Source organism: Platalea leucorodia, assembly GCF_965183815.1.
Source record: "Platalea leucorodia genome assembly, chromosome: 5".
Lineage (NCBI taxonomy): Eukaryota > Metazoa > Chordata > Aves > Pelecaniformes > Threskiornithidae > Platalea > Platalea leucorodia.
This window is the reverse complement of record NC_138827.1, coordinates 27,995,703-28,016,938: the sequence shown is the minus strand read 5'-3', so window position 1 is coordinate 28,016,938 and position 21,236 is coordinate 27,995,703. Positions and strand designations below refer to the sequence as shown.

Here is a 21,236-nt window from a genome sequence, read left to right as displayed (position 1 = left end):
TTACACAATAACTCTGTAAAACAAAGTTCTCTATTGCCAAGAAGAACATTTCATATATGAGCTTATTACTCCCATATTTATAGGAAAATGCTAATCCAATCACAGAATAAATTAAGGAAATGGTGCCTTAGAAGTCTCGTGATTTTTGTTACTCTGCCCATAACTTTTCAAGAAAAAACACCTTTTAGTCTTTGCTACTAAAGAGCTGACATTTTAATAAGCACATTAAAACCCACCAGTATGCTATGTTTTCCCTCCAACTCTTTTTCCGTCTTTGCTTTTTAGTATCTATTTACACAGTATATAAATTATTTTATAGCAAAAAAAAATGTGTCATTCTTTGCCTCCTCCCATACTAATCAGTCCAACCCACCACAGACTATGGCTATATTTGAGATTATAATTTGTGTCCATAGAAGTAATTCTGAAATCAAAAACCCTACAGTGTGATGCCACAAAACTAGCTTGATCCAAGGTAGCAGATTAAAACACCCTGGTTTTGTACACCATCATTAGGAATGTCACCATTAGAATAAAACCAGAAGAAAAAAGCATAATGTAAAGATATTCTTAGCCTGTCACCACTATTCTCTGAAGTTCCAGAAAGTTTCCTGAAACATGCAGGTCCTCCAACATTCAGGAGCAAGAAAGGGACCAGAGATAAAGGGCCACCAGCTTAAATAAATACTGCAGCCATATCCTATTTGATCCTGATGGTTTCTCATTTTTCTGACAAGCCAGTAATAGACTGTTCCTTCTCTGCAGGCTGACAGAACTCTCTAACTCTGTATTTAAGAAGGAACAAACAGCTTGTGCGATCACTAAGAGGTTAAGGACCCGAGACAGTTGCTTCCAACATTACTGTTCTAGATACAATGATTTAATTGACTCCATGGTGCTGCTGACTATCAAACACTAAACATATGCAGACAACACTAATACTGTAACGTTAAAGGTAAGGTTTTTATTTAGCTTTATATACCGTCTGTGCAAAGGCACCAGAGAACTCAACCTTCACATGAACACACACAGATGCCAGAACACACTAACAAAATCATCCTGTGTGCAAAACCAGGAATACGCATAAAAATTTTTAACAGTGTGAAAAGGCAATCTGCAGAGTGGGGAGGGGAGTGACTGCTGCGTGCATGGACAGAATCACAGACACGGGCAACTTCTGTATGCATTCCTGCAGCTGCCAAATCTGGCTGCCATCGTGACTAACGCACCAGCATCTGATTATCTTCTGAAAGGTCAGACTATTAATTATCATCCAGGCTTTAAGGATATTAAATAGCCAAGCAAAAAAATTCACAACGGTTGTAACACATTGGCTCTTTTTCTGCCCAACACAAAGTAAAATGCAGAAATCTTTCATTATTTGCTCTTAGTCAAATAAAGATTATTTAAAATACTAAAGATTCCTAACATAAATGTAACTGATCAGATATCACACTGAAGTTTTTTCTTAAAGCAGCAACTCCAGCTGGTTTTGCAGCTTAAAATTTAATTGAAATATTGCTTTGCAGCATTTAATTCAGGGCTTGGCTAGACTGTTAGCACCCTAAACACTGATGCTGACTGTATAATTTTTAATCCCTGTAAAACACTTGTAAAATTTAAATTTTCCAACATTCTGGAAATTCAATGTCATCCTTTTAAATAAAAATCAAACAGATTATTTTTAAAATTCACTTATGTAGGCAAAATTAACTTGAGGCAACATTCCTCCCAAGCTGGTAATTACTGCGACTCTTAAGAAGCAGCCCCATATACAATCCCTTCTAATTCAGCCACTTAAGTTTATTAATTTGCAGTGCTACAGCATCTTCTTTAGTTTTAATTATACATTAGATAGCCTTGCAAAAAAAAAAAAAAAGAAGAAAAAATATAAAGAGGAAATCTAGTCTTTTGTTATATTTTTCATTTAAAACTTCATGCAGGTTACATGTCCTAGGAGCTCGCACATTTATATACACACCTACACCAACCCACATTCATATAGAAAAAATACATTTCAGAGTATGTTCTTTTTCTTAGCCACTAATTTTTTTGTTTTCACTAAGTGATATGATCTAAAGACTCAGTAATCCCACTGCCATTAAAGCACCACATGGTGGAATATCAGGTGTCCGAACAATAATTTTGTGTCTTATTTACCTGGACCTCACTTGTCCTCTGCTTGATGGTATCTTCTTTCTCCTTCAGGTCTTGCTCTACATTATTCTTTTCCCTGGAAGACCAGCAAACAATGCAAGAATACTTGAGAACATCAGCTACAGCAGGTACAGTTATCCAGCCCCCTAAGCCTGTATCTCTCTTTAAATACATAGTGAAACATTAAACACAAAAGATGTAAGGGATTTCTGCTTTCCAAATTATTTACAAGACAGAAGCCCACATAAGTGTTCTGCATAAAAAAAAAAAACCACCCTGTCTTTTCACCCAACTGCACTTCAGTGATAAGAATGGCTCAAAAATGGAAGGGGGCGGGAGGGAGAAATCAATGAAATACTGTCTCCAGTGATCTCACTGTTGCTATGGAGCACTTGTCTAATGAAAACTGCTGGGAAAAGTGGGAGGGATTGCATCAGATTCCATTATTAACCCCTGCAAACACAGTAATTCCTATACTAACAGCAGCCAGAAAACATTTCCAGCAGGCCAATCTAGCTGATTAAGGAGCTTTGCCTATCAGATTTTAGATACATCTGTTGGTAAGCTCAGTCAGAAGAAGAAAGGTTAGCTTGCCGTAATCACTATCTGCTCAGAGACTCCATACGTAGTTATTTGCTGTGTCATATCAAGTCTGTCTCTACAGACATTTATTCGAGTTTAAAAGTGACTCCTGATGACAGGGGAATTATCAATAAATTCTTGGTGGTCAGACATAACAACAGCTTTAACAAAGGGAAGAAAACAGCATAAAACTCAGAAGTGTTACTGTTTTTAAAAAAATCGTAAGAGTGTTCATCTCTAGACAGTATATGGAGGTCTTTCCTCCTTTCACAGATGCAGGAATGCATTAAGCTTTACAGTTTTAACACTACCTTCTGTATACAGATACATTTTACTTCCGTAAAGATTTTGTTAATGAATTAGCACACACATTAAAAGATAGACTTTGAACAATGATAAACCTAACATTTCTAAATGAAATACCATGGTGAAAAGCTAACAAATTATGTTACTAGTACATACTGAAATTAAGGTAGCTTCATATTTTAATAGCAGCAGATTGGTAATCAATCTAAAACTATTAATCTTATTGTTTACTCTTATCTAATACAGAAGAAAGCATTTCTGTCTCCAAAGTAAAGCAGGTCTACTCTAAGTTCTCTTCACTCAAGCTGATGAATTCTTGTTTACTGCTAAACCACATACAATGGAAAATTAAAAAAAAAAAAATCCAGATATCACAGATCTTAAATGAACATTTGCTCTGAAAAATAATTACTATAGATTATGTTCTGCTATTATTTATCTCAGTATCTGATTAAAGAGCAACTTGCTGATTGTAACCAAAGGGAAGGTTTAAATGGAAGGGAAAGGACAGGTATGGAAAGAGGGACTTTGAAGAAGGCAGCTAGTTATTTTCTTAAGTGTGAACCTTCAAGTTTCATAAAATTCCTCACTCTCCATTCATCAGTAAAAAGTATCACAGAAATTCTAAGCAAATCTTTACCATTTCCATCAAAGCTGTAGCACACTCCTCTAGCTCAATAAACTAGTATTTGTAGGATAGTTGTATTTAGATATTTAAAGCATTGCAACACAGGGTTGAAACAAATTCTGTTGATTTTGCCTTCCATAACTTTCCATGAACAAAGGGTCTCAATCTCAATAAAGCACTTCCACAGATCTAAATACCAGTCAGGCTGAAAAATACCTTCAAGCCCCAAGACACACATCAAACACAGCAAGCATTCAGGCACATTATTCCTGATTGAAGATAAAAGAGAATAATTGACTAGGTAAACAAATACTTGTTAGCTTTCCTGCTTGGGTATGAAAACTGAGCAGGAAACAGAAATGCAAGCAGGTATGTATGCTTTAATATACAGCCTTTCCACATTACTGTCACTGATGTGCCTAAGAGACTGTCACAGATGAAGATCACTTCCCTTTTATTTCAACAGAAACCAGGTCCCTAAACCTTGCAATCTGGACTATGCCAAGCAAGCAACAGGATATAATACCCACCCACAGGCAGCTTACGCTAGCCAAATCACAACACAAACAATGAATTGGAAAAAATCAAGTGAAAGAAGTATTGTCAGGCAGAACAAGAAAAGCTTAGGCAGCAGTCTCAGGCAAAGGAAAACAAGCTGAGTGTAGTCTACATATAACGCATCCCCTCCTCCCCCCCAGTAATGCATCTTTGTTTAAAAAAAAAACAACAACACCCAAAACAAAACAAAAAAACCCCAAAAAACAACACAGACCTACTTAATTCACTAATTCTTCCGAATGCCTCCATTTCTTTTACAAACTATCTGGTATGCCCCTGTAGGAATGCTCAGCAACTGAAAGAACCAAAAACAAGTAACAAAATTGATTTATTGGATATGATGGATTTCCTGGATCATAAAGTCCCTTACCACATCAGCACTTGGAAAAAAAAAAAAAAAAGAACAACCCAAAACCAGCTGTGGTCTTGCCAATAAAGGACACTTGTAACCACTTCAAGTCTATTTATGAAAGCAATATAGTTTCCCTATGTATTTTAATAGTAGTCAGGTCAGGAGAACCTCACATCAAAGAAGTTAAAAGCAATGATTAAAAACTGCCAAAATTAATAGATGGTTTCTCCAATGCAGATACTTCATGATTTACAATCAAATAATCGTAGTAAATCCATAAGTTTTATACTAATTTGTGAATGGAGTGGTTTATAAATGGGAGCCAGCATATTGCAAATATTTGCAATAGCTGACAACTGAGGCATCCCCTGTCAGTAGAGGCATTCAAGCCAAATATAAAACAACCCTGGCCAGGCTTCTTGATGGCCAACACTTAGAACCACGTTAGTTACAAAAGCAAAAAAAACATAGTTCTTTTCTGTAATAAGTGATGGATGACTACTCACAGAACTGGTAGCATTATCTACACTCACAGTTGCCCAACATTTCTTATTTTCAGATGCATTTGTAATTTTGGGAATCCCTAGTATAGTAGTACTTCAGTTTGGCAATGCTGGGGGGGGGGGGGGGGGGGGGAGTCGTCTAGGCTTTGCCTAGTTTCTTCTCCCCTTTGTTCCCCCAACCTTTTCAGCTGCAACAGCTCAGTTACTTCCAAACCAGAGGTTAGAAGAAATAATCTAGCCTATGATAAAATTTTTACCATTGCTTTGCTAAGCAGCTGTCGATCTTTCCTTACTTTTGAGAGACCAATTTACCAGCTTTATGGTCCTTTTAACCCAAATTATATTAAAGACAATATAACTGTTGCTGTCCAACATATGCAAAGGATGGCACCTCTGGTGAGATAATACTAAGCTCAACTACTTAACATGCTTAGAGAGAAATGTAGTATTGGTAAAGCTTGAAGAAATTCACAGAATCACACAGAATCACAGAATGGTTTGGGTCAGAAGGGACCTGTAAAGATCATCCAGTCCATCCCCCCTGCCCTAGGCAGGGACATCTTTCACAATTCCACTAATTTGTGGGCCGTAGCTAGCTTTGAATGCACGAAAGCAAAGCAGGGTTTGCTGGGGAAGAAAAAGGTTTTGTGGCTCAAAAAAAGAATATTAAGAACATCTGGTCTAACCTCCCACAATGCTGATCAAAAAAAGCTTCAAATAGCTTTCTAAAAATATAGTGCAACTGAAACAGAACTTACAGGCAGCAGTGCTGACAAGCTCAAAATGATGCAGATTCCACAACGTCCCTAGGCAAATCATTCCCCCTACCAGAGAGGAACTATCCTCGCTAGTAAGTGTTCTGCATTTTATTCTTCATCTGATCCTCAGCCTCCACCTTCCTGACAGTGTTTTTATTGAATTAGATTAAAAAGCTATTCGCTACCAGAAATCTTTCCCACACAAACTGTCGAGACACAAACACATCACCTCTGTATTCTTTGCTCAGTCTCTCAAAAAGCTATGTTTTCCAGACATTGTCATTATTTTGAGACACTTCCTCTGCTGCCATTTTTTTTTAAAGTGCACTTCAAAAATAGATTCAATTTCTATTAGAGGGTCTCAGAAATGCAGCTCTCATGGATACTTCTCAATGGAACCATGGACTAGAATTATTACATATTGAGTTCAACAGCTGAACAATATCGTGTTTAATAATGAACAAAAATAACAAGTTTAAATTACATTTTTATATGATAACTATCAAGACTGAAAGTGTACTTCACCAGTTATAACAGAAATGTGGATTTGCTAAAGATGAAAAAAGTTTCCTACGTTTACCACAAAGATTAATCTGTTGCCTAGCATTGCCACCTGTGCTTAGGGAAGGTACAGAAAAGTAACATCTACTCTGCTACCAAAATAACTCTTCTACAGTGACTAAAGGATTTCCAAGTGATCGAAAAATTAATTTTCTTGAAAAAAATTAAAATGAAAAAATTTTACTTGAGCCACAACTCATTTTGTGACATTGAGAGTCTGCTAGTCATTCTCACTGAAACCACACAAACCTCTTACTATTACCCTTCGGTTTGACAATACAGGTTTAAGCTTCTGATTGCTCATCTAGTTCTGTTCTGAACCTCTAAATCATATCAAAGTAAATTTCCTTTCTAAAAATAAATACATACTAATAGTTGCCCCTACCATATCTTCAACAATCTAATATCATTCCAATATATCTTAAATAATTGTCCCAGTATATTTGCCACTGAAGAAATGGAAGCAATGACTGTCCAAAGGCCATGGTTCCCTCATACCTCACAGTAAGAAAAGAAAACAAGACATAAACAGACTGACTTGCATGTTAGGCTGCAAGCCCACCTACTGAAAACCAACTCCATCTAAAAATTCATGCTATTGAACAATTTATTTCCCTCTAAGATACTAACAGCAAATATACACGGTTGTAAATCATATTTCAGGTTAATAAATGTAAGAATCCAAAATTGGAATTAATGCAACCTAAAGAACAACAGAGGAAGGCAGAGCGGGGAGAAGTGAGGAGGCAGTGGGAGTAATAAGAGACAGAATAAGCAGTTGAAGTGAAAAAACATTTATGTATTTAGGAAACAGACTGTGCTTTGACACATTGCCAAATTAAATCATTCTTGCAAGTGACATGAATAAGACAGGCAAACTTCATCATGAGAAAGCATCCTCACTTATAAAATAGTAGAATTAACTGTTCTTAATAGAATTTTCAGTAGATTTATGATACTACCAAAAAAAAAAAAATCACTGAAGAAAAATATCTGCTATGTCTTGAGAGTATGACAAAGACCATAAAACATATATGAACTTGATTTTCTTAGTCACTTGAAGTCACCTTCTTAATTACCTCAGAAATAATCAATGGAGCCCAAGGGTCTGCAGACCTCAAGTTGAAACAATTTTTCTCAGTGCAACAGTTTATTTTATTAAACAGAAGCATGTCCGTCTTTACCACCACCAAACCCTAGCAGAGGTCCATATACAAACTGTCATCCTCCCACTCTCTACCCTATATACTTCTTGATCCCTCCCATCTCACTTCCTTACTGCCACTAGAAAAAAGTCCTTAGAATTCCATCTACAACATTCCAAGACAACTAATACCAATTTATATCACGGTTCCAGAATCCTAAAGATCTGCTCCATTCTCATCTGCCAATAAAGGTGAGCAAGAGAGAATATTTCCATCTCGGGATGCTAAGATATGCAGCTCTCTGAAACATACCCAGAAGGCATGATGGACAGACCTTTCACAGTCTTGCTGTTATTAAATGCATTCATCTGAGTGAACGAAGAGTAGAAGTGTTAAACAGTATCACAGACATGCTAACCATTTATTTTAGCAAAGCAGACTATTACCACCCAGTTTTCTCTTATGCATTGAATTGTTTTTTTAAAAAATGGTAAGTAGCACAGCTGAATCTAAGGCAATTATGACTATTCCTCCTTTACCTACCTCTGCAGGTCTACTATTTCATTGTTTAATGTATCAAGTTCTTTAATTGCAGAAAAATCTGCTACAGAATTCGGTCCTTGAGTACTCTGAAAGATAAAAAAATAAATACTGTTAGTTTATAGTTTATGCTGTCCAACAACGGTATTCACTTTACTTTTTGTGACAGCATGAGCTACCCTCTTGTAACAACTCTTGGTAGCATTGTACTTCAAATCTTCAATCTTAAAAACCCAAACCAGTCCAGATGCTATATTAACAGAACACAACATACATCCAATGCATTACATCTAGTAATTCAAACAGAGTTTGTCTCCTGTAAAGTCTTGAAGACATCTTCCACAAAAGCACGGGACAACCTGATCATACAAAAAAAAAAAATATCTAGTTCTAAAATGAGATTTATCTTACAGTGAATGTTTAGCTGGCTTCCTAGCATTCATTTAAGAGTGGTCTGGCTTGTTTACTATTTTTATATTTATATTTCTTTACCTCAGCGATCTTCCTGTTGCAGTGTATAGACACTTACTTGCAATGCTTTGAGTGATATCGAGCTAGTTCAACGTGAACCTCCAGAGTACTGAATGAAACTTTGATAATCCGAAGTCATAGGTAAGTTACGCCCATGAGTTCCCATTTACTTAAAGTCTTTATATAATAAGACAACTGTAATACAAATTATTTGTTTCAAAAAAGTACACATAAATGACTAGAGAACAATTGCTGAAGACACAAATTAGCAAATACTGTAATTGTTCTACTGTGCTTTATCACAACGTGAACATGTTTAGGAAGCCATAGTCACTGTAACTACCTTCTATAAATACATCAGTTCCTTCAAATCTTGAATAAAGTCATCCAGGACAAACACAAAGTTCAGAGGAAAAGTATATACATATAATTAAAAAAGGCAAGTGATACCCCCAAAATAACACAGAAGTCTTTAAATGCTGAAGTTTCTTTAAAGATAAATCAAGATTCTATTAACTATGTGTTTATTCAAGCTTATACTTGGGGGGGGGGGGAAGCCATGAAAAGACCTAAACAGTAAATCTGAGCATCCTGTGGCAGAAAATATTATTCAGCAGAACTATAGATTATTGATGCATATTTTACTAGAACAAATGGCATGAACTGAGAATAATTAAAAAAAAACCAAACAAACAAACAAAAAAAAAAAACCAAACCATATGGCTATTCTTAAACTGGTTAGTGTACAGCTTCTCAAATGGGGAAAATAACTATGGAGTTCAATCCTGTTCTAAAGGAATTACACGGGAGTTTTGCGGAGTTTCTCATGGTATTCCAATGAGAAAGTTTTTACTTCTCCTAGGAAGGGCGCAGAAGGAAAACATGGAGCTATTAGCTACAAAGTACAAATCTTACCAGGCCTCGTCCTCTCATCAGTTAAAAAAAAAAAAAATTCTACACACTAACACCAGCATCAAACTTCAACAAAATATAGTTCAATCTTATTTTCAGTTGTTCAGGAGAACTGGTGTGGGGGAGGAACATAAAAGCCAACATTTTTAGCTTCCATACACAAGTTAAAAAAAGACAAAAGTCAGAACTATTTGCTGCAATTTGCTACACTGCAACACACATGCAAACAACGCATTGAGTTTTTAACCAAAATAGTAATAAAACTCAATTCTTGTCAAAATTCTTTAAGAGGAACTTGTATATACGTTCAAGTTTTATGGCTGGTAATGGAAGTGCAGTTTGGTGACTACAAACAGTTTGAGGTAAAGAAACACAGCAACAAGTACTAGACTACTGCCGTGTCCCATTCATGGGATCTGCGTTCAGGCCTCAAAATGGAAATAAAAGTTACACTACTGTGGTAATAAAATTCTGTAAGGAAATCAAACATTAGATAACAGCAATATACATACATATGCATTCTGAACATCTACCAAGAAGGATCACAAGTTAACTTTCCCTACTTTGAAAACATAATGGATTACCATTGTACTTACTGATATTTCTGCTACTACCTTTATACTGGTCAAGTCGGAAGACAAAGCCTAAGGGTTTTTTTTGGGTTTTTTTGTTTGGTTTTTTTTTTTTTTTTTTTTTTTTTTCTTTTCCTAACAATGTAAGCCACTCCAAGAAAACCAGCAAAAAGCCTATTTTTGCCTACTGCTCTAATCCTTTGGGTTCAATTCTTGAGCAATAATCTTGAACAAACAGGTTCTTCCACATCAACAAGACAACATCTCTTTTGAAAAAGTTCAAAATAAGCTGAAGGTTCAAACTCAATCTAGTAAAACAAATTCTCGGTAAGGATTTACAGAGCTAACTAAAAGAACTCTTAACCTTCTTTCGCAATATTCTTACTCATCGTTTATGTTAGTAATGCAAAAAAAAAAAAATCACACTGATGTCTTTGAGAGTTCTATAAAAACAATTTACACACAGAGGATAGCAGTAACCAACACAGCTCATCTAATGTGTTCTGATCACTACATTTTCTGCAATATAATCGGTAAAACCATAGGTATTAGTCCTAATGACAACTGTCACGTTGGGTTACTACTCTGTCACCGCTTCCCCAGCAATTTCAACAGGATAAACTTAAAAGAAAATGCTATGTCTTAAGCGGTGCATATTACCAACAGGTAACAGCCACAGAGGTCTGGGTTCAAGGAAGAACCTTGGGGTTCTTCCAGATGAACAGCAATAGAAATCAGCAGTAATTTCAGATCACAACATACTGTGACACTTCAGAGAAGTGCTGTGCTATTTCAATGATTATGTAAGAGTCTTAGAAGGATGTTCATTATTAAACCAACAGACAGTAAATATTAGAAAAGCAAAGATTCTCTAACCTTGAGAAAGCAGAGTTAACAAACTGACAGAATAATAAGGATGAAAAGCAGAGTGGTGCAGAATGGAAAAAACAGTCCAAACTAGAAAAGAGACATAGAAAGGAAAGCAAACATACAAAAAAGATTAGTAGAGTTGCAAATAAAGCACTTACTTTTTAAAAACAGAATGTAAAAAGAAATTAGATACCAGTTAGAGAAACTCAAAAGTAGTGCCAAATTTTGAGTTTCATTTTTTCAGGTGCGAATTTTTCATTCTGTTTAAGAAAGTTGTAGAATTAGGTCAATGTTTTGCACAACCAAGAAAAGGTAACCCACATCAGACTTTGTGATGTGTAAAACAAGTAAGAATTTGTGACGACCTCTACCATTCTGATAAATACAACTTGAACTGCTGTTGGATTAAGATAGATGGCAATCAACAGACTATGAAAACATTCAAACTATCTGTGAAGTATAAAATGGAGGACCATTTACTTGTAAAACTTTAAATATATAGTTCTAAACTTTATTTAGTTCACACTGTTTCCAGACTTCTTAAAAAAGAAATATAAAAAAGGTAACTGTGAACACATTAGGAGAAAAACACTGAACTTGTGCATGTTATTTCAAATGCAAACTAAAATTTCTTTAGACAGGTAGTAGAAAGACTGTTCTTTCAAAATAGAAAATAATGCTTTCTCAACATAAGATCTCTCTGCTTGGTTGGCAGGCGTAATAAATGACAGCTTCATTTTGAAACATGAATGGAACAGTGTTTTGTCAATTCTTTGCACTTAAGACTTGCTTTCTTCCTGATATGATAAATTTAAGGTATGCCAGTACTTGAGGTATTTCTTGCGTAGCCTTTGAAACTAACGTTCTTTGTTTGAGATTTATACTGAAAATGCCAAACCCATCCTTACCTTCTGTAAGCTGACACCCCTGTCTGAAGGTGGAATCATCTCTGGAGTCAGAGCCTGAGGTGGATCAATGCCCTTTGTTAACTTCTGATTAATTAAATAGAAAGCCAAAGCAAACTGTTCCTTTGAAAGCTTTCCGCAGTCCTTTGTGTCACAGAGAGCCCTGTACAGAGATGCACATGAAATAAATCAAGTCCTCATTTCTGCAAGTACAGCCTTGTTTATCGTGCTTGCTGTCATTTAAAAATGTGAGAATTGCTAGCGTGTATCATCTCTTCTAAAAAAATGCAATATAGAAGTAAGGCATGGTAATAAATAGGAAACATTGCTCAAACATGCACAACCACCTTCTCTTTGCATGCTAAGGTCTGCAGCTCTGTTACGTAAGTTCTGATCTGGTGAAAGGCAGACTCAGGGCCATGAGTCACTAACACCACCTGAGTATCTGTAACTGAAGTTCCTTCTAAATTAAAGAACTTTTCACAGCCAACACAAGTTTATCTAATTTCCCTAAATTTCCTAAATTAGAGGTTATGTTAACCATACCTTGAAAAAAAGTTTTTCCTATCAGAGTGCCCTGGAATAGCTTATAGTGGGGAAAGAATTAGAAAAGCAGGGGGTGTCACTACTAGCTGTAACAAAAGACAAACGAGTTGCAGAATTAAATGCGGCGGTCTCACATGCTAAAAGTTTTATATAGATAATTCTCATTACCAGTATATGGAAAGTATCTGTGGTTAGATACACAGCAACACTATGATGTCTTAAATACAGGGATTTAGCTGCAGTATTTGTTTATTACAATCTGCATTCAGGCACTTTAATTCCTCCCCTAGGAGATGATGCACAGCATAAACCTGTTTTCCCCCCATTTCTGTCCAAAAGTAGAAGCAAGTTACCACTGCTTATACAGAGGCCATGCTATTATATACAAAAAAAACAAGTTTCACTTTCCAGAAATGTCAGCATAGCACTTTTCATGAAAAGTGCTAGGAAGGAGCGAGAACCATGCCATCGTCTAAACAGCTGTCATGGAGAAAAAAAAAAAAAAAAAAAAATCCCTACCAGATATGTGCAAGAAGAGCAGAAGGCAGTCCTGTCTTCAAGAATAGCTCTCTGGCTTCCACACCTGACACAAATCCGTCCATGTCCTTGTCAGTTTTCACAAAGATCTCATCATACTTGATTTTGTCTGCAGGTGATACAACCCACTGAAGGGGGGCGGGAATGGAAGGGGGAGGGAAATAAAAAACAAAAACAAAAACCACAATACTAAGATATAGGCCATTCTGTTTTCAGATAGTTACTTTCAGAGTTACATAATTCAAGGACTACAGCACAGATTTAAAAAGTGATATAGGTGCTTAGTTCACGAACCAGTTTTATCCTCCAAAATAAAGATGCACAGAGATCCATAAGCAACTCCAAAAGCAGAAGCAAAGTATTTACATCAGTGAAGCACCAAGGGTGACTGATACTGATGTAAATACTCTTTGCCTATGTATTAAAAGTATTGCCTAGAGCCCAGATCGCCTCCCAGCATGGAATTGTACCCTCATCGCTGTGCTCAATCACAGTCCTGCTTACTGTCTAGCTCCATCGATTTTATTCCTCTTTACACAGCTGGAGAGCTTTAGCTGGAGCGACTGAAGAACTGCTCAAGCCCAGACTGTTAACAGTTAGCACATTCCAAATTGTAGAATTTGCTTCTGATCAAGGTAAAGACAGGAATTACAGCCACTTCTCTTACTTCAACAATTTTTCCAAACACTAAGCAACTATAAAACGCCTTCAGGTGCATGCTTGTGGACACTAATTAATTTCAGTGTACAAGGACACTGAGATGAATCCCAAATGGTGCTGTACACAAAACATACACTGAAACACTCACCTAGAACAGCACTGCTTTGTAATACACGCAGCAAGACTTACCAAGTAAACTGACAGATGAAAACCTTGGCACCTCCAGAATTCAGATGCCAGTTTCTTACTGATTACCCCAATATGGGCACCCAAATGTCCAAGCAGTATCTTATGCATGAAGTACTACAGTTCTTACCTTAGATCCCCTTCTCAATTTTTTCTTATTTTGAATAGAACAAGTTATAATCTACTTGGAAAGACATTTTGCCGAATTCTGCATTCTAAAATGACGAGGATTAAATAAGATGCTTGGGGGGTGGAAGGCATCAAGTTTCTTAATAATTACATTCAACACAAATGCCAAATCTCATGTGTTTAGGTGGATACGCCAGACCTTTTTTCTCCTTTTCCTATTGCTTGCATCTCTCTATTCCGTTTTCATTAATGTCTTCTTCAAATTGCAGGCATGCGCACACATATAACTGCACATACATGCCTGCCACAATTTGTTTTATGAACTTGTCCATATTCAAATCAGTCTTCAACCAGAAGATTTACGTTCTGCAGATGTGTACCTGGACTACATTTTTACACTGTTTTCTTAACATTCTGACCTTTGGGTTGAGCTTGATGCCTTGAAATCATTTATTTTAAAAATATCTTCAAAACGCTCACTAAATAATATTCTTTTATCCAACTGTTTATATCTGAAGACATCTAGAAAAAGCAGAAGATAAATTTCATACCTCTCCACCTAGTTTTCCCATCAGCCTCTTCAAATTCATCAACCAATCAATAAGGCAAGAAGGAAACTAAAAAAAACCTCTGTCGAGACTCTTCATACAGGCAGTCTCCAAAGCACAGCATTAAGAGCAGAAATCTTCTAACCCCAAGTAACTTCACAACTGTACCTGTGTTAATGGTGTTTTGGCAGCTAAAATGCCTACAGGTGGCAAGGACTGATGAGACTCTTTGGTAGATGTTGAAGATGGAATTAATGGCATTGCTCCTGGAACACTAATAGGTTTTCTCTTGGATGGTGGCACCAAAGTTGCAGGCAAGGACATTGGCACTGGTTCTTTCTCCAAAGCACAGTACACCAAAAACATGGCCTGAACAAGAAAACAAGGTGTGCGGATGCAAATATATAAGAAATAAGTATCTATCTATCTATCTATAAGGTAAAGAATTAGTTAAGAAATAACTTTGTACCATTTTCTCATTATGTTTCACCTTTACAAGCCCCCTCAACTGAATCGCAGCTTATTGCCTTCTGAGCTGTGTTTATCATTACTACTTTCTTTTGCGGTTCAGTGCTTAGCAAACGGAGTTCAGTATTTTTCAGAACATTAAAATGATTCTCCTAAGTACTACCAATCTTGTACCACCGCTTGTGGAATTTTATTTGAGAGAACATTTTAAACAATTTTAATGTATTCACTGTTTTTGAAGAAGCCACTCCACTTAGCGACTATTCTTTTGTTGTGGTTGTACGTTTTAGGAATTTTATGACTGTTGTTCAAGACACAGAACTGCATCTTAAATAAATGCTATAATACTTTACAGATTATTGATTTATCTCCAACATTTGCCTAGAGTATATCAATCCTCTAATCTCAAAGCTAAAAGTCTGAAGAATTATAGCATAAACACAGGAAATCAAGTATAGTAACAGTTAACTACTAGGGTCTTAAAGGCACTGGTTTCAGAAGAAACTGAAGCTTATAGGTGCCTGAAGACAACTAGAACAGTATTTAAGAAAGCAATTTTTACACTTTAATCCCTTCTCAAAAATACACATGACAGCAGAAAAAGGTAAATTCATCATATTTACATTACAAAAAAAAAAAACACACAAAAAAAAACCCACAAAGCAAGGTTTTGACGTTGTCCATAATGTCAATTCTTGGCAATTAAACAGGTATTTTTAACTTTATTTTATTTTTCAATTTTGACTCTGAAACGTTGAGCAATAGTTTAGTTTGTAGAAATTAAAGGCTGGCTTTAGTCCCACCTGAGGACACAAAGGTCACATTACTTTTTCAAGATTCTTGCAATGCAGAACGCAGTTAAGATATTTTGTTAGCTTTTCCAAACCTTTAAATTTAGGTTTGATATTTCTCTGGGTAAAATGAAACCCTCTCCTCCAGAGTGAATGTGTAAGTCCTTCCTCTCCAATTCACTTACATGCAAAAACAAGCTGAAAGTTTTGAGAAAAAGTTGATGCATGGTTACTATCGCATTCAAGACTTGAAGCGTCTTCAAAAGCAAAAGCCTCCTATTCTCTTCTCCCTTGCCATCTCTTGGGGGAAATGAAACTTATTTAGTGCTTCTTACATTATTTCATCAGTCCTGGCATTAATAGTGTTAAAATTCTAACTTGCTATGAACTTTTGAAGAATTTATACATAATTTCTTTAAAATTTTCCTCAAAGGTATCTTGAGGCATTCAAGTACTATAAACACTGAAGGTTAAGGTAAAACTTATTCAGTGAAATCACCCCGTCTCTCATGGGACAGCAGATCACAGGTATAAGTTTTTAATGGCTCATTTAGCCCACAAAGAAAGTTACTGCTGTTTAATGAGAGACATTCAATAAACTGACAGAAACATTAACTAGTACTAAAACTTGATTAAGGTCTCTGAATAAAGCCAATAAATGAACAACACAAACAGTCAAAAATTAATACACAATGCATCTATTTTAAACCTCTGCCATTAGGCTTTCAAAATCCCAAGAGGCAGAAGATACTTACAACTGCAAACTCATCTCGATCCAACATTCCATCACGGTCAATATCACTCAATTCCCACACCTACCAATAAAAAGCAGAATATAGGGATGTTTGCCTAAACTGCAGCAGTTTCCTATTTAAAATCTCATTAAAAACAAATGTGAGAACAGCCTCACTCCACCATATCCTAAATTCTATTAAGATTAACAGCATTAGTTTTCAGTGGGCAACATACATTCAAAAGAAGAGAGATTCTTAAGTTGGAGACAGAGTGCACTAATGGCACCCCGCCCTAAATCAACTGTGAAAGAGTACACATAACTGATACACCGTGGTAAGAGGCAATCTATCAAAATATCAAAAGAATTTTTGGGTTTTTTTACAGTTTAACAGTTACACATGTGTGGCCACTCTGTAAGATAGTATTTAATAGTTAGGCTTATTACTACAATCTTCAATTTGAAAAACAGATATTGCTGAGTGTAGCACAGTTGTTATTTGTGAATTAACAATTAAGTAGAAAGATATTCTTACTCGTCCTAAGATATCCACTGGCAGTTTTGAGTTAAGGAGTACAGGTTTCACCTTATCACCTGACAACAATCCATTGACAGGATTTAAGCTGTCAAAAATAGCATCATACTTGGCCTTGTCTTCTGGCTGCAGGGGCAGAAGAAAAATATTACTTATGGACATAGTCACACTCATAGGCTAAGAAGCAGTAGTTCTTTCAGAAGTATTAATTTTTTTTTTTTAAGTTACAAACACACAGATTGCAGTTCCTGATGTTTAAAAGAAAATATGAAAAAGATATTATTTCTAAGTCAGCTAGAGACTCATCCAAAACCCAGTGAGATTTATTCTTCAATTATTTTCATGGCTTCAGGCAACTATTCCCAATAAATCAAATTTCTAAACACAAAAGAGATTTCCCAAGGGACAAGCATTTTTATCAAATTAGGTCTACTAGCCCACTTACAGATTTGACATGAATGGTAATTTATCAGACTTTATAAACTATAGCCACCAATAGCATTATATTATTCTCACACAGACTTATGCTTTCTTGCAAACCAGATGATAGTTCTAGGTAATAGCTTGATCTTTAGTTTACCTTAACAGCCCATGGTACATCACTTGATGCTGTTCCACTGAGTAGCAAAGGACTACTAGTATCAGTCTAAAGAAAAACAGGAAAAAAACCCCACATTAAAAGAGAAATGGTTCTGACCTTGCAAAACCACTCCCTTATTTCAGAAGGTGCTCCTTCTCAAAGCCAGAACTGCATTTTAGTCACCCGTACCTTTGTTAAGGATACCAAAATTTACACCAAGAAATTTAAAATGTTTCTTCCATTAAGGACAACACTAACAGAACAAATACCATATATATTCAAATTATACAGAATTTTATATTCAAAGCCCCACTAGAACACATAGCACCTTATTCTTATTCCACATTGCTTGATTTTCCCCTATTGCCCTACAACGTTGCTTTCAGATGTGTTTGGTATTTACACCAAACCTTCCTAGTTGTTCACTTAAAAGCAGTTCTTATTAATGAGTTGATATGTTAAATTAAAAAAGAAATCTTACAAATCTTGGTGGAGGAACAGGCAAATTAAGACTACTCAGGGAAACATCCAATCCATTCTGTGCACATGCTACAAGTCGTAAAGCCACAAAAAATTCCTACAGGAAAAATGAAATTGTAAAGGATTTATTATATGAAAATACTCAAATTTCAGCAGAATTATGAGCTTTTCTAATATTGCTATATATACAAAGGGTTGTAAATGACTTCAAAGGGGGCCACAAAGTGACAGAAAGCAGCAGTCAGCAACTGCTGAATTCCTCCAGGGAGGCAAAGTTTGTAATTACTAGCTCCAAGCACTTAGTAGCTTCCTGGCTAGAGCAGTCAGTTCTCACCATTCGGTTGTTCTATGGCAGAGCAGTGAAAACTTAAAGTAGCAATTAAAGCTGTTTATCTCTGAGGAACTGAGCTGATCCCAAAGGTGGCAGTTGATAGAGGAGGAGAAAAGAAAGGTACAGCACGTGAGAAAAATTAACCAAAAGGGGAAGTCTGAAAAAAAAATAAAAATTTGTTTGGTAGATGCCACGAGCTTCTCCTTTTCCTACCATGGGACGAAGCAGCTAGCCCTCCACAGGCTGTTATTTAAGTAACTATACTTCAAACCAAACAGAAACAGCAACGCACATTAGAGCTTTTCAGTAGCACCACTGATCTGCAAGTCTGACTGCCATACTGCTCAACACTACAACTTTGGAAGAACAGTTCCAAACAGCATGTACTAATGTCAAGTCCACCAAAACCAGATAAAAAATAATTTTGAAGATTTTACTAGAATTTTAAATTTCTGCATTGTTTCCTCCAAGATTAAGAGGAAAAGTCACCTTTGTAGTAAATACAGTACATTAACCCTTAAATTATTTATCAGTATATTGTATGGCACAGCCACGCAGCAGCTTATTTTATGACTTGAAGAAAAAATGATGAGGTAGCTGAAGGCTACCTGCTTAGTTTATTGTAGCTTACACTGAAGTGGGAAGTACATACCTAGTTCCAATTAGAAAAATCTGAAAAAAAAAAATCAGAAAAACTGCTTTCCTGAACCAGAAATCTTAACTTCTATCTTATCTCAAGGCTTGCTAATGGTTAGAGTAACCTCATACATCATATAAATAATCATACCTGTTTGCTCAGGATACCTTTGCCATCAGTGTCAGCTAAGTCCCAAATCTAAAACATAGAAATAATAGACATTAAGTGTTCCACAGCACTGAGGAAGCTCGCAAGTTCTCACTCCGTTTAACAATGCATTCTTGGATCAAAGTGCAGGTCTTAACTTTCATGATAGCACTTATTTGTGGTGACAAATTTAAATATTCTTTTAATTTCCACCACAAACTACATACATAGTAGAATAATCAAGGATACTGAAGTTGGAAACTATCGGATAGCACAACTGAAAACACATTAGGGAAGATCACGTATCCTGTAGTACCACTAAGTATTTTAATTTACGCAGGATACTAACTGAAGCAAGAGACAGGATAATTAAATAATTGTCATTAAATACCTTTCCAAGTACCAAATCTGTCAAACCAGACTTTTTCAAGAAAACAGCTGCATCAGAAGCTAACACTCTTCCAGCATTGGCAGAATCAACCTGGGGAGAGAAAAAAAGTCTCATGACAAACTAGCTTTTGAATGGATGGAATCTCTTTACACAGGCTCTCAAAAAGCTAGCAAAGAAGAATGCTCAAGTTAACATGGTCACTTTGAGAACAATCTTCAGGCTTTTTTTAAAAAGAACTCCCTTGCATTAAAAATCACGTTACATTTTGAACTAGTTGCTCCAGATTTAAATTATTAATAGGCAGGCTTTGGAAATTGGTATCTTAAACTAACACTGTCAAATTTAAGATATATTATACATATCTATTTAGGCATCTCTCACACTCTAGTATGTTTTACAACATTCCAGAAAAACACACTATTATCCCCATCTGTCAGTAGGCAACTAAGACACAGCGAGAAAAAGAATTTTGCCTCGATGACCCAGTCTGGGGCAGCAGCAAGGAAGTTAACCCAGGTCTCCCAAGTCACAAGCCAGCACCCCAACACAAGCTTACTCTTATAGGTTATCAATGAAGATTTAGATTAATTCCACTTAAAAACTGAGGAAAAAAGCACCAATACATATACAAGCAATGAAATTTCCACTGCTGTCAGTTTCTAACCATTTATTTTGCTTGGATTTCAAGGTCTCCAGCAGAAAGTTTCAAGTACAGACAAAAGGCCAAAGAATTTCTCAATTTATGCAGTAGACAGGGAAGCTTGTTCATGCTGGGCCATCATCGGAACCTATCTAATTAGCCCTTTGTCATCACGAGATTTTCTTCTTGATGCCTGCAAAACAGTTGATTTGTAAGGACAGAGAAGTCCTAGAGTTTGATTACATTTAATTGTCCAGCTCTGAGCTCATTACTGTTATCGTCTGAAAAAGAAGGCTCTGCTTGAAGATACCTTTACCACCCTAGAAGAGGAAAATGGTTATTGCCTAAAGTGAAACTTATTTACACAACGAAGAAGTTGGTAATAGTTGTGGCAGATTATCAACCAGCATACATTTCTCCCTGGATCAATAGGGAGATAATTAAAATAGATTGTTATTCAAGCTCCTCAACAAAAACAGTGCCTCAGCTATACCTTCAGGTGGAAGAAGCAAGCAGTAAAACTTACATCACATACATGAGGACAAGGAAAATAGAGGAAAAGCTGCGAGTCTTTGAGAGCCTAAAACAAGAGGATGCCTAAACAGGGGACAGTATGGAGAAGAGGAATAAGGGTATCTTCAGCCCATTCAAACTGTCAGGCTAACTACATCAGACAGGTAGCTGTACAGGTTCTACAAGATCTAGAGATCAAATAATATATTACATTTTATAGATAAAAATTATGTAACTATCTTCAAAAACAGAGTCTTCCCATCTATGATCAGCTGAGACACTCTGAAACTCTGAAGAATCTGAGACATGATAAACATTTCAAAGGACAGGAAAGAGGCAACAGGGTTCACTCACTTTCCACACTTGCTGGAGAGAAAGAGACAGAGAACAGAAACTGAAATTGTGCAGATAAATGAGCATGCACGGGAAACTGAAGAACATGCACAGAAAGAATAACTTGGTGCTAGCACTGGATTTCCCAGTACCCCCTTTTGAAGATTAATGCTTTTTGTGCACTTGCTGAACACTGAGTCATCATGGCTGTCTTTGAAATAGCCTGAGAAC

General features: G+C 36.2%; 1 protein-coding gene across 3 annotated transcripts in view; it reads right to left on the bottom strand.

Moving 5' to 3' along the window:
* EPS15 (epidermal growth factor receptor pathway substrate 15) overlaps positions 1-21,236 on the bottom strand; it is a 74,293-nt gene that overhangs the window by 20,346 nt on the left and 32,711 nt on the right. For all 3 annotated transcript variants that reach the window (XM_082313690.1, XM_082313692.1, XM_082313691.1), the window contains 11 exons: positions 19,520-19,609; positions 19,132-19,179; positions 18,015-18,110; positions 17,534-17,599; positions 16,954-17,079; positions 16,441-16,500; positions 14,595-14,795; positions 12,886-13,031; positions 11,824-11,983; positions 8,094-8,179; positions 2,161-2,233 (listed from right to left, as the gene is read on the bottom strand). In XM_082313690.1, coding sequence (XP_082169816.1) covers positions 2,161-2,233; positions 8,094-8,179; positions 11,824-11,983; positions 12,886-13,031; positions 14,595-14,795; positions 16,441-16,500; positions 16,954-17,079; positions 17,534-17,599; positions 18,015-18,110; positions 19,132-19,179; positions 19,520-19,609 — 1,152 coding nt within the window. The remainder of the gene's footprint in view (positions 1-2,160; positions 2,234-8,093; positions 8,180-11,823; positions 11,984-12,885; positions 13,032-14,594; positions 14,796-16,440; positions 16,501-16,953; positions 17,080-17,533; positions 17,600-18,014; positions 18,111-19,131; positions 19,180-19,519; positions 19,610-21,236) is intronic.